We start from the raw sequence: 14,978 nt of genomic DNA on the forward strand, positions 1-14,978 counted from the left end.
CTACCACTGAAAAGTATTAAAAATAAAGACAAGATGAATATTTTAGTGGCCAAAGCCAAGAGAAAAAATCTCATGTCCTCAGGTAGTTGTCATGAGAAGCATCTGCCCAGGTACTTAAGACAAGAGGACTCAAAGAAACTAGGTCTAGATTTTGGTCCTTGTTCTCAGAATTCATTTTGCTATCATTTTGGGTCTATTACTTGAATTTTCAAAGTCTCTCTCTTTTTTTTTTCTATTCTGGATTTTTAAAATGTTTGTTTTTCCACTAACAAACATGCTATTTTGTTTTGCTCTTACTTATGCAATAAACTTTCAAAAAGTGGTTACTTTAGACATTGAAGTAATGCATAGAGTTAACACTAAATTTTGCTTCAAATTAAACTAAATTAAAACGAGTATGGTAAATACCCAATGTGGTCAGATTTACTAATGAAATACTTATACTAAACAAATATATTTGTATTTTACTTAATTCAGCGTGATTCAGAACTCATAAAATACCCTATCATTAGCAATTCAGCACAAAAAAGATACACTATTCTATCTCAGCAACCTCAGGTTAATCTTCTTAATTAAAACATTATCTCGTTTAATGACAATTTGGTTCCCAGTAAAATAAGGTTAATTATTACTGAGGCTTGTGTCTCTGAATCATAGAGAAAGGATTTTGTGGATTTGCAGTCTTTGTAACAAACATGACTATAAAAATGAATAGATGAACTCCTCTAATTTGCAAACTATTTAAAAATTCAGATATTAAAAGATACAAATGAACTGCAATGCACACTTAATTTCCAAACTCCATGGAAAGATAGAAATCAAATTGAGATGATAGAATGCTAGACAGCTTAATTGTCTAAAACTGGCCCATGTGTATGCAACTTTAAATTTATTTTCATGTAGGAGCCAACTGAAATATTAGTGATCCTGCACAGGAATAAGGTTACAGTCCAATAGCTCTGAAAAAAAAAATTCTTCATATGCAGCAATAACTATGTATATCTTTAACAAAGTATGTCACACGATTATTATGCCTCGCTGATAAGGAATCACAAAAAAATTGATTGAATTTAACTTACTTTCTCTTCTTTAATCAGTGTATGCAAAGATAAAAAATATAAACGCAGTTTTTCACTAACTGTTATAAATTGGTGTAGGTGTTCTCCTGTGGCATAATGGCTTAAGGATCCAGCAGTGTCACTGCAATGGCTTGGGTTGCTGCTGTATTGCAGGTTCAGTCATGGCCCAGGAATTTCCACATGCTGTAGGTGAGGCAAACAAAACAAAACAAAACAAAACAAAACAAAAAAACAATATCTTGATAATAACCATTACTTTTAATTCGTAGGTTATTTAATTAATTACATACTGTATTTGGCACTTTCATAAATTATCTTTTTTGTTGGTTCTTATAACAAAACTCTGAGAGTTTTTTTTTCCATAGAAAGGAAGCCTGCTTTGGCTCAAAACTTCTGATGGTGACATATTCCCAAAGAAATGTCTTCTCATTTTTGATAATCAAATAAAATCCATACTTGAGGATCTTTAACATTCAGTCCAGGGTCCATTTCTAGTAAATAACAGTCAGAATTTGAATCCAGATTTCTCTGACTCATAGGTAAAGCTAAGCCAGTTCTCAAAATGTGTCCCTTTTACCAGCAGTATCAGCCTCATCTGGGAAATTATTAGAAATGCAAATTCTCCTGACCCATTCAGACATTAGAAATGCTGGAGGTGGGCCTCAGCGTTAGTTTAAGAAATTTTCCAGGCTCTCTGGATGATTTTCATGCAAGTTCACCTTTGATACCTGCTGAGCAGTAATATATATCTCTATAGAGGAAGATGGATATATACATGTATATCAGTGTCTTATTAAAATTTCAATACTAATTATAATTATCTGGGACTTGTTAAAACACAGATTCTTAGGTCTGTACCTAGAAAGTCTGATTCTGGGTCTGAATATAGGTCCAGTTGGGACCCATGAATTTGTGTTTCTAAGGGTCTAATTAATACTGCTTGTTAAAGAACACTTGGGATGGCACTACTAAACACTCTGTCCAAGCTCTAAATTAAAATTTTACATCTAGGTGTAAATTTACAACTAGATATATCTGTACATACCTGATCAAGCTAGAGAAATGATTAGACTCAAATACTACAGAGAAAGACCAATATTTTCAGGAAGGAACAGGGAAATTTAATTAAAACAAAAGGGAGCTCTTAAATGAGATAGAAGGCTGAATTTCCCAAGACAGATGTACATAGGCACTGGAGGGTTTGAGAGCAATAAAATTTTTATAAGACCTAACACCAGAGCCTTCTCTGTGAAGTAGGCTCAGAGCTTATCTTCCAGGAAACCCTTTATCATGTGAACCACTTCCATAATCTCTCTTTACAGTCACCTCATTTCTACAGTGAAAACCTTTCTGGGCTCCTTTCTTCAGATAGAACTTCTGATGTGTGTGTGTGATATGCTCCTACAAATGGGCTAGCTATTTTTTTTTAAATTAAGACTTTATTTTCTAGAGAAGTTTATGATTCACAGCAAAACTGAGGGAAGGAAGCAATGTGTGCCCCTGCTCCCATTCAACATCCCCCACTGGAGCTGTGCATCTGATTTGATACACAATTGATGAAACGCCTCTGACACCCAAATAATCACAAAAGTCCAGACTTTACATTACTGGTTCCATCTCAGTGTTGTATGTTCTGTGGGTTTGAACAAATGTATAATGACATGTATCCATCATTATAGTATCACATAGTATTTTTTTTTTTTTTCATTTTTGGCTGCCCCATGGCGTATGGAATTCCCAGGCCAGGAATCAGATCCAAGCTCCAGTTGTGACCTATGCCACAGCTGTGGCAACACAGGATCCTTAACCCACTGTGCCGGGCCAGGGATTGAACCTATGCCCCAGGGCTCCAGAGACGCTGAAGATCCCCTTGCACCATGTGGGAACTCCTCATACAGTATTTTTCACTGCTTTACAAATCCTCTTTTACTTTGTCTATTCATCCCCTTCCATGCTCGTTATTTTTATCTTCCAGGAAAACCTGAAAAAACATTCTTGAGGAGCAGTTACTGATTACTGGTGGAATGCATTATGTTGCTTCTGGTCCCATATTAACTCTGGGTTTTGTCAGTACTAATTCCTTGAGCATAGATCTTTCTTTGTTATTTTCAAATTATTCTTATTCTCTTTAGATTTTTGTCAGGTCTTTTAATTCCCTTCACATTTTTTTTTCTTTTTTTGGCTGCACCTGTGGCATATGGAAGTTCCCAGCCAGGGGTCAGACCTGAGCCTCAGATGCAGCCTACAACACTGGATCCTTAACTCACTGTATGGGCTGGAGATTGAACCAGTGATCCAGCACTGCCAAAGAGACAAGCAGGATCATTAACCCACTGTGCCACAAAGGCAACTCCTAATTCAACTCACCTTTAATTTCCTTATCCTTCTCTATATATCTCAAGTTGTCTTCTCTTAACAAAACAGCCACACCACAATCATACTGATGTATTGTTTATAATCACATTGAGCTACAAGTAAATTGACTCTGATAATTATTCACATTAACATTCTTTCATTCATTCATCCAACATGCCTTAGATATGTTAGTCTAAGTTCTCATTTCTGCCCCCAGAGACTTCATAGAATATTTAGAGAAACTTTCATGGCCATTGCCTAGGCATGAACTGAAGTGAAACTAAAGCAGTTAAGAGCATCCTGGATTTAAATACTGGCTCCCTCCCTCACTTATTGGATATTTCACCTTGCATAATGTTCTTAACTTCTCCATTTTCATCCGGAAATGATATGTCTTAGAACTGTATTAGAAATGTATAATAGCATAATTCATGTGGTGCTTTAACACATACTAACTGCTATATAACCTAATTATTATTTCATAAATTTTGACTTAATAAACTCAAGTTTTCTCACCACTTTCTACTCTTCATGCCAGGTACATAATGAGGGTAATCTGCTCCATGCCCCATATCCCGAGGGTCCTTTGTGCCTCATTTAGTAGTCGTTAAAACTTAAAACTTACGATGATTAATGCATGGAATAGATTAGGTATTATGGAATTTTAAGCATGTGGCATCTGGATTGAATAGGTTTTCTTTTTTCTTTCTTTCTTCCTCTTCCTCTTCTTTTTTAATTAGACAAGCTTTCTTCCCTTTATGTCTCACAACCTGTTATATTGCGAAACCTTGATCTGCTAGTTGTTTTGTAAAGCCAGCCCTTCTGGTGTCATTCTAGGGAAAGAACACAGTAGCACTGCCTAATGAGTAAAGTCATCATAATTTTCTATTACCTTTAACTGTCTGACTAAAATGCTCAAGAAGCAGCAATCTACAAAAAACAATTGAAAGCAATCAAGTTGTTGAATTGAAAATCATTTCTACTTCAAATAAATTAAACTTCTTTCCCCATTCTAAAATTGTTAAGGAATCAGAATGCATTTTCTTTCTTTCTCAATATATTCTAATACTTAATGTATTTGCATTGCAACTTTCATTTTCTCAAAGGCAGGTCAAGTGAACCCAACAATCAAATTGTATGTTGTAAACCTATATGGACCAACTCATACTTTGGAACTCATGCCACCTGATAGCTTTAAATCAAGGTATGTAATTTCAATTTCACTTTTACCAGGAAATCTTTTAACTCCAATTATAATTTTGTTGCAATTTAGAAAGATGTGATCAGCTCAACAAATTCACTTGAAAATAAAGCTGAGGTTGCCTCAGTTAGTGCAGGAATGAACTCATTCTGTGTCTCTTGTTCCCAGGAAGCATTTAAAGTTTTAACGTGATTAGCCGAATCACAAAATGACTAAATACACTTGTACCAAGGATTAGATCTTTTGCAGAAGTGACAGAGAGATGGGGGCAAAGGATGATTTTCCATTGAATTGTTTTTTTTTTTTTTCCTGAAAATAGACACTCTGTTTATAAATGGCCCTCTTTAAAAGAGTACAATCTTCCTAAAATATGTGTTATTTTCCAGCTCTTTCCCAGTAACTTGCCAGTGATTCCTTAGCTTTTTTTCCTCCAGGCAGGGAAATTTAATGAGATTTTAAAAGTATATATATCGTACATAAGAATCCTTCTTATTTGAGTGGGGAGAAAAGAAACACATTTTATGCGTCAGAAGCATAATGTTAATATTAGCAAAATATCCAGTATTTGAACAGCTAATCAAATAGTGTGTGGATTTTGAAATCCAGAGTGGTCTCAAACTTCAAAGGGGATTCTTGCAAATCGTGTAACCCTTTGAAAATTTACAGCAGTCCTGGACATGGAATAAGCAGCTGATTTAGAAAACAGTTTCACATTGTATTGAATGATATGAGGCTAAGCTTATAGTTTGCTTTGATGACATCAAAAATAATTATGGTGTGGCTGATTCAAGTAGATATTCTACTCAAATGGTGTTCTGTTGACATACTTAAGAAAATTTCATCATATTTGGGATTTTTCACAGTGCAGGCTTTAGTATCTGGAGGTATGTCCTACTTGAACAGCTATTGAATTTTTTTGAAATGCTTACACTGGAAAGGCTCCCTTTAACAATCTAATATAAATGATTCCTATATTGATGGAAAAGATGGAGCTCATAGAAAAAATATACTTGAGGTAGAATCTTAAGATTAGTTGATTGCAGAGGTAGAAAATAAGTAAAGCCTTTTTCAAGTTGTAGAGCATTTCATCTAGGTTGTAATGTCAGACCTTTAAAAGGCCATCACAACTGATGTTCTAGAATACAGTAAGGTTGACCAAATTAATAGAAACTTCTACTTCTAAGCTCGTTCTACCAGCCATGAAAGATTTAGACACAAATTAAGCAGTTATGTAAATTATTAACATTTTATGTGATCTTTAAGCTTATCTTTGTCTCTGATTTGTTTAGACTCTGAATTAATAAGAAAGTGCACTAGGCCAGAGGGTTTGGGTACATCCCTACCACCGTTTTATTTTGTGATCTTGGATGAGACACTTTACCTCTCTCTGGATCCGAATATCCTAATCTTGCAATAATTTCAAATTTCCATCAGATTTTTTTTTTAATCTTTGAAATTGAAGTCAATTTCTTGATATCTAGGTTTCTTTGTAATAAGAAGTAGTGATTCCTGACCTCGATGTTGTAAACTAAGAGTTTTTCTAATGAATTCACTAGATATAGCTGTTTCATCAAATACAAAAATTCCTAAAGACAGAATCAGTTGTCATTTATTAGAGTATTATTTAAATATATCTCTTTAATATTTGAGGTACAATATGATAAAATTAGTCACCTGTGGCCAAAAGGTATCACATATCCTTAGATATAGAAATTCTAATACGCAGAATTGTATACTAGATCCCTGTAAGAATGAGGATAAATCCTGTGAAGAAAAAAATCTTAAATGTAATGCAGGTATATTGGATTAGCAACCAACTTGGTCTGCATTTGGGGAGAGTCATGTAATACCTTATCAACACAATGCATGTAACACATTTCTTTTTTCTGCCTCACGGCTATGTACGTGCCAATTGTGCCATGTGTAATGCACCATAGTGTCTGATTTACTCTTTTTGTTGGAAAACTCAAGATAAAAATTTACTTCAAAATGGTGTTTTCCAACATTCCCTATCCTTCAATTTTCATGTTTCCTTACTCATTTGTTCCTTTGTGAAAGCTTTAGTCCAACTACATGTCATCTGCATTTAGCCACTCTGAGCACAGGTGTTACTTTGATGGACCTAGAAAACATGCAAACATGAACGAAAGAAAGATATCTGTGGTGCAACTCAAAGAAAACTTCATTATATGACTCCTTATTAGACAGAAATCAAACTCAGACTTTTCCTTGATTTTGTTTTAGGATTATCAATGTCCATAACATTTCATAGTACATAGTAATTTAGCCATATGGAAATTTGCTAGAAAATTAGCATGCTCTCCCTAGTTGGATCAACACTTGAGATTTTAAAAAGCATATTATTTTTCACAATTTATAGATCAGTGTCCTGGAAATTAAAGAGTTGACACATTGAAAAAGGGTAATTGAAATGCGGTCAATTAAGGGACTTTTAACAAAGATATTGGCAGGATTAAAGGAAACACAAGATTAAAGGGATGGAAAAGGACACATAGCCTGCAATAGCAGAAAGGTTTTACTGTCCCAAGACTGAAGGAGCAAGGGACAGGCTCACTTATGGAATCTAAAGAAACCGTAGATGAAGAACAGGATGGGCCAGCAGGACTTGTCCAAGGTAGCAAAACAATTCAGTCATTACCAAGCCATGCCCTAATAGGGAGTGGGTCCTAGGAATCAATACATTGAACCCTCTCTCTTTTAAAGCTTTGAATTTTCCAGCCATCTCTCTTGAGTAAGGCAGCCTCATCGTAAAGTCCAGTCTCTGCAAACTGTGGGGCTTGGGGCGGAGAGAAGGGGCAAATTTGACAATAGATCTGGCAAGTGGAGACGATTCAATGCAAATGATTTAAGAATAATATCTGCCTTAGGAAATTTATCATTGTTACCACTTTAGGGATGCATTGGAGGGTGGACAAGAACACACACAAACTTCTCTGAAGCCATGTGAAAAGTGTTCTGTCTCTGTTTCTGTCCCTAAATCTTTCAATATCTTGGTGTGTATGTGTGTGTGTGTGCATTTAAATCTTTCTGTCTCTCTCTACACACACACACACACACACACACACACACACACACACACACAAGCATACATACATATCTATGATGTACCTAAGTAATACTTAGGCTTTTCCTGAAAATCTGCCGGTACTTCCACACTGTAGATTATGTAACTAATCATGTTTAACTGTCTACGTCAGTGTGTTTTGGACATGGAGTTTACCCTTGGTAACACCAGGGTATCCTGCAGAATTTACTTTCCTTTATATTTCTAATTTTATTTACCATAATATTCTTAAAGCATTCTAAGCTAGCACAAATTATTTTTATTTTTGAAAATAAAAGTACAAATATAAAAATTAGTTTGTGACATCAGTTTTAATAGCAGCATTCTCATAGTCATTACTAGCATTTATTCCCATAGGAATATGATACTGGCCTATGTGCCTTTATTGGAAAATTTAGATATGAACTAAAAAATTATAATAGTTAAATAAAATAATATTTCTAGGGGAACTATTTCTATAATAATGAATCACACAGATGTTTCTAAATGCTGCTATATGATTGTCACATTGTTTTGGAGAAGTGGTTTTCTCCTGTGTTCCTTCACCTCCAGGCTGAAGAATAAAGATGGTGGTTTGTCTTCAGGTTCTCCTCACTCTGAGTTTATCATTGTTTTACTTACCTGAAATTTTTCTTTAGTCATCTACCCTCTGTAACCCATTGTTCTCAGCCTATCTCATTGACGTGACATTGTCATATTGCCTGTCACTCTGGGCTTGACACTGCCATGCTTTTCCTTCCAGTTTAATTGAAGCATGTCTAGCTACATCTTTTACTCTGTCAATGAATGTCTGAGCCCTCCAATAAAATCTAACTAGTAATTTTACCTGTATTGATGGAAGTGACCCTTCTTGCAAGTAATGAATAGTTAATAGAAGTCTCTGAAGGACACTGGCTATAAGTTGGTCATGAGAATCATCACAATACACTTTGGGGCAAAGATTTTGGGTTAGCTGAAGAGAGTGAGCTTTGAGTAACCAAATGAGTACAAACATCATTATGAACAAAATTTAGTGACTGGAAAGGAAGCCAGTGAAAACAGGTGTGACCACTAACATGCCTATCTACTGGTGATGCTGGGGCCTCCATTCCACACACCCTTGTGAACAATTAGATCTCTTGTGCCAGACCACCCAGCTAATAGAAAGTCTTTCTTGACTTGAATACAATCCCTCTAACCTGCTTGTCTCTGTCTCTGTGGCTCAAGAGGACCAGATCCTTGAGGACTTCCTGGGTAATCCAGAGCCATGGAGACTAGGAACAAGCAGGAAAGCCAGTTATAAGGAAGGGACACTTTCGCTGGCCATTGGTCGTGGGACACCAGATCTAATGTGTTCATGAGATGGAGTTCCAGGACAGCCACATCTACAGCAGGCAGGCCAAGGAGTGTGGCATTTCCAGGTAAGGGCACTTCCTTACTTCCTCATTCAGAGGAACCCTGAATACTTATGAGTAAGCTGAATAAGTTGATATGAATCATAAGCGGATGTGCTCTGAGGTTCTTGGAATAAAGAAAGAAGGAATACAGGATGTGATTTAGTTAGTAAATGTATCTTTCCTCCCTTCTTATGTGTCAAGTTCAACTGTATCTTTCATTTTGGATATTTCCAACGCTTTATTATGGAAATTTCAATGACTTGAAATCGCTCTTTTTTTTTTTTTTTGTCTCTTTTTGCCTTTTCTAGGGCCACTCCTGCAGCATATGGAGGTACCCAGGCTAGGGGTCTAATGGGAGCTGTAGCCTCTGGCCTATGCCAGAGCCACAGCAATGCTAGATCTGAGCTGCATCTGCGACTTACACCACAGTTCACGGCAACGCTGGATCCTTAACCCACTGAGCAAGGCCAGGGATCAAATGCACAACCTCAGGGTTCCTAGTTGGATTCGTTAACCACTAAGCCATGACGGGAACTCCTGAAATCACTCTTAATGGACTTTACAAGTTCTGTTTTGGGGAGTGTCATGAGATATGTCACATGAGACTAAATTTTGCTTGTGAATATAAGATACATTACATACAAACACCATATAATCGTGTTATTTAATCAAAGATAAGTATGAGATATGGCTATAAATAACATTTTAACTTAATTTTGCATCTAAGCTAGTGTTCTCCTTTAAAAACTGTCTATTCACTAAATTTGCACCAGTTTAATTTTAACTGTTTTTTAAATATGAATTTTTTTTTTGAGTCAAGATTTTCTATCACAGGTAGTAAGTATAATGTATGCATGTTTTGGAAAGCCATTGCAAAGAAGTTCTTGCATTTCACTTGAGGGATACTTAGAAAGAAAAACACTCAGATGAATATTTAAATTTTGTTTGTAGTTCCTATTGTTGTTATTTGTTTTTAAAAGCATTCATGCTAGTACTTCTTATTTGACACAAAATATAATATTACTCACTTTAGCTAATTGAGACAAATTTTTGATCAAGTTTGAAATTCTTCCATGTCAGTGTTGTCTAGATTTTTGAATAAATATTACCCAACTTGATTTTGTAGTATTTGGTCAGGTATTTACAATGCACAAATTGTTTTATATTTCAGTTCTGAATGACATTTATGCCAATTAATCACAATTTGGCATTTTCTTTTCCTGATTGATTGTGGTACCCACTCTCATTTTTCTCTATGCTAAAGCTTCTAGATAATTTTTTTAAGTTAGTGCCTATATTTTCCCTTTTTAATAATCACACTTCCAAATATAGTAATGCATGCAAAATAAATCAGTTTGAACAAAACACAGTGAAAGTTAACAAGACATAGTTTTATAAGAATCATAAGGGCCATTGATTTGGACAGAGTTGCATATTTGATTCAAAGTTGACTTGTTAACTCTATTTAAGAATTTCATTTTATGATTTCACTGAGTTTCTAGGCAATTGTTTAGAGGCACTCAGCTGGATGTGAAAGCTGTTGGATTTCTTGAAGAGACTGTTGAAGAAAACATGGCAGGCTTCACTGTATGACAAGTTATGCTTGTCCTACTGACATCTTCATGCTGATGAGCCAATGTGTTTTCTAGAGGAAACAATAACTATTCAATAATGTTAGAAATATAAGATTCATGAGGCTGAATGTCTAACCCAGATGTGTCTAAGGACAGATGATTTGTTTTATAAGGTTTTTCTTTCATAGCGGATTTTTTTCTAAGTAACATAAAAAACTGGATGGATTAATTTAAAGATAATATTCATGGTTAGCACTTTTCAAACCATTTCAAAAGCATCTCCTCTATTCTGAAACTGGAAAATTTGTTGAAATTTTCTTTTTATCATAAGTGGAATTGATATTGATTATTGCATTTTATTATGTGTGTGTTGGGGGATTTTGTGATATATTTTATAAATTTCAAACATAGAATTTGTGATGAAAGAAATATAAACTGCAGAAGAAAAAACATAAGCTTTCCCAGTCTACAACCAGCCTGAGGATGCCATAGACCCCAAAATTCAGTAGCCTTTCATTTCCTTCAATTTTATTCCTTCTTTGTTTTAAACATTTTTCAAATAAATAAGATAAAAAAGTATGCTAAAAAATATTATGAATCAGATTGATAGCAACCCTTGTCCCACAACTGAAAAGACCAAAACACACTATTCATAGCTCTAGGGCTCAAGTCCCTCAAATAACATGGGAGATACATAAAAATAATTATCAAATCAATAATAAGCTTTGTCTTTTAATTTATTACTGAACATATTTGTGAAAAAAATAAAAATAGTTTAGAATATTTATAATTATTTTAAACCTATCAATAGAAAATGACAATTATTTATAAATGTCTAGCATCTTGATTATTTTTATTTTTCCAAAACTGTTCCTTCTGTGAAATCATTCACTTTCAAAGGTATTCTTAAATTTCCTGTATATTTCTCTGTGTATGTATGTATATGTGCAATTGTTTACATTCATATGCATACACATATATTTGTATTTATATAGGTGACTATTTGAAGAAGCAAATGTGTAAATATACAGAAATAGAGATTGATATGATGTGACATCCTTACAGTGTTTCATTTATTCTGCATATGTAAAATAACAAGTTTGTCTGACTAAGTGTAAATTTTAATTTTGTTTCCAAACCAGAGAATACTACATCACTATGGTTAAATGGGTAAGCAATACCAAGACGGTGGTCAGATGGTTAAATCGACCTCAGAACATCTCCATCCTTACAGTCTGTGAGACCACCACTGGTGCTTGTAGTAGAGTGAGTACCATTTGCTTTCCTTTGTGCTTGAAATGAAGTCTTTTATGCTACCTCTCAAGGGAAAATTGAACAATTTTTGCTACAGAGACTTCAATAGTTAGCTTCCAAAGGAACTAGGAAAAGAGGCTTTCTATTAGGCATATAGACTTTAATTCATAAATCTTCTATACTTTGAGGTAAGAGATACAGATAATAAACAGAAGAGAACAAACTTAGCTTTAAAACAATGAGTTCTTATATAGAATAAAGGGGAAGCCAATCCACGTTAGTTTTATTCTCAAATATAGGCTTTCTCTCTACATTTTGACAGTGATTAACTTGAGAATATAAGATGATTCTTTCCTGTCTTCTTTAAAAACATTCCAGTACCACAACAGTGTGGTACTGGTATCAAAATAGACAGAGAGACCAATGGAACAGAATAGAGAACTCGGAAATAAACCCTGACACCTATGGTCAATTAATCTGTGACAAGGGAGGCAAGAACATAAAATGGGAAAAAGAAAGTCTATTCAGCAAGCATTGCTGGGAAACCTGGACAGCTGCATGCAAAGCAATGAAACTAGAACACACCCTCACACCATGCACAAAAATAAACTCAAAATGGCTGAAAGACTTAAATATATGACAGGACACCATCAAACTCCTAGAAGAAAACATAGGCAAAACACTCTCTGACATCAACCTCATTAATATTTTCTCAGGTCAGTCTCCCAAAGCAATAGAAATTAGAGCAAAAATAAACCCATGCGACCTAATCAAACTGAAAAGCTTTTGCACAGCAAAGGAAAACAAAGAGACAACTCACAGAATGGGAGAAAATAGTTTCAAATGATGCAACTGACAAGGGCTTAATCTCTAGAATATATAAACAACTTATACAACCCAACAGCAAAAAAGCCAATCAACCAATGGAAAAATGTGCAAAAGACCTGAATAGACATTTCTCCAAGGAAGATATACAGATGGCCAGCAAACACAGGAAAAAATGCTCAACATCGCTGATTATAAGAGAAATGCAAATCAAAACTACCTCACACAGTCAGAATGGCCATCATTAATAAATCCAGAAATAAGAAGTGCTGGAGGGGCTGTGGAGAAAAGGGAACCCTCCTGCACTGTTGGTGGGAATGTAAACTGGTACAGCCACTATGGAGAACAGTTTGGAGATACCTTAGAAATCTATACATAGAACTTCCATATGACCCTGCAATCCCACTCTTGGGCATATATCCAGACAAAACTCTACTTAAAAGAGACACATGCACCCACGTGTTCATTGCAGCACTATTCACAATAGCCAGGACATGGAAACAACCCAAATGTCCATGGACAGATGATTGGATTTGGAAGAGGTGGTATATATACACAATGGAATACTACTCAGCCATAAAAAAGAATGACATAATGCCATTTGCAGCAACATGGATGGAACTAGAGAATCTCATCCTGAGTGAAATAAGCCAGAAAGACAAAGACAAATACCGTATGATATCACTTATAACTGGAATCTAATATCCAGCACAAATGAACATCCCCTCAGAAAAGAAAATCATGGACTTAGAGAAAAGACTTGTGTCTACCTGATGGGAGGGGGAGGGAGGGGGAAGGAGGGGAGGGAGGGGGAGCTTGGGCTTATCAGACACAACTTAAAATAGATTTACAAGGAGATCCTGCTGAGTAGCATTGAGAACTTTGTCTAGATACTCATGTTGCAACAGAACAAAGGGCAGGGGAAAAAATGTAATGTATACATGTAAGGATAACTTGATCCCCTTGCTGTACAGTGGGAAAATAAAAAAGAAAAATTCCAAAAATGCAATTGTTTTTCTATAGTTCAGATTAGTCTTCTAAATTAACAGTATCTGTCCTTAAATAAAAATGGTAAAAAAATTGATTCTTGAACAACCATGTTTTGAGAGTAAGTTGTGTTTCAGCTTCCATAATCACATTTTATAAACTCTGCAATAGATTCTATATGTGTAATTTGTAAGGTTTTTAGTGCAGGAAATACTTTATTAATTTTAAATTGTTACATTACATACTTAGTACTTGGTAAAGGATTCTCAGTTATTCAACAGCAGAATTTTCCAAGTTATGCTTCTGGACAAGATGGACAATGTTATCAGCCCAGCATCTTTACATTAATCAACTATACAACTTTACAACAACTGTATTCAGATGTTGGACAATAAAAGAATCAAGATATCAATGGTGAAATAATGCTATGGCTTCCTATTGGAGACACACTTGTGACCACAGTGCAAGGAAATGGGGCCCAAGAAAAGCACAAGGTTATCACTGATCCAAGAAGGCAAAGGCAGAGAGAATAAGAGCTTGAGACTATCATGGTGGCTGAAATTTGCAGGACAAATTCCACAAGATGGGAGCTATATAGAAAAGAAATTGGGCAATATGTAAAAGATACCTAAGTCTTGATCTCAGTGTTGTATATACAGGACATGCCTCAGAGAGAGAAGCAAATAGAAAATCTGCAGGTTGCACAATGCTTGGGGACTTTGGAGTAATGAATAGCAAAAATAGAGATCTCTCATGAAAAACCCTAAGCATTTAACTTAGAGCTCAGGGAGAAAAAAAATGTATTAGGAATAGCGCTATTCTCTTCTCCTCTGAATAAATCATTAAATCAAGCTTTGAAAGAATTGAGTTCATCTGCCTGTAACTAGCTATCTACTAGAACAGTTTACTCTTAAAAAGCATTTAAAATGAATTCTCAAAAATATAGAATTCACAGTATCAATTACACAATTAAAACATACCATACATCTAGAGACATAGAAAATATAACTCACCAGCCTCCCCAAATGTAGTAAATAGAAGCAGACTTTCAGAGGATACACAGATATTGGAATTAAACATACTAGGGAATAAAAGCTATTAGAACAATATTTAACAAATTAAATGGTAAGCATAATTAGTAAACAGATGAGAAGTTTCAGTAGCAAAATAAAAACTATAAAAACAGAGCTATGGAATTTTAGGAACTGAAAAATACAGGATCTAAAGTGAAACATTTCCTGG

The 14,978-nt window shown here is 35.1% G+C and overlaps 1 protein-coding gene across 1 annotated transcript in view; it reads left to right on the top strand.

The window, feature by feature from the left end:
- The window catches only part of DPP10 (dipeptidyl peptidase like 10), a 646,290-nt gene that overhangs the window by 543,819 nt on the left and 87,493 nt on the right, over positions 1-14,978 (top strand). Inside the window, 2 exon segments of the mRNA XM_021075451.1 lie at positions 4,541-4,638; positions 11,813-11,936. Of these exon segments, the coding sequence (XP_020931110.1) occupies positions 4,541-4,638; positions 11,813-11,936 (222 nt within the window).

Source organism: Sus scrofa, chromosome 15, assembly GCF_000003025.6.
Source record: "Sus scrofa isolate TJ Tabasco breed Duroc chromosome 15, Sscrofa11.1, whole genome shotgun sequence".
NCBI lineage: Eukaryota > Metazoa > Chordata > Mammalia > Artiodactyla > Suidae > Sus > Sus scrofa.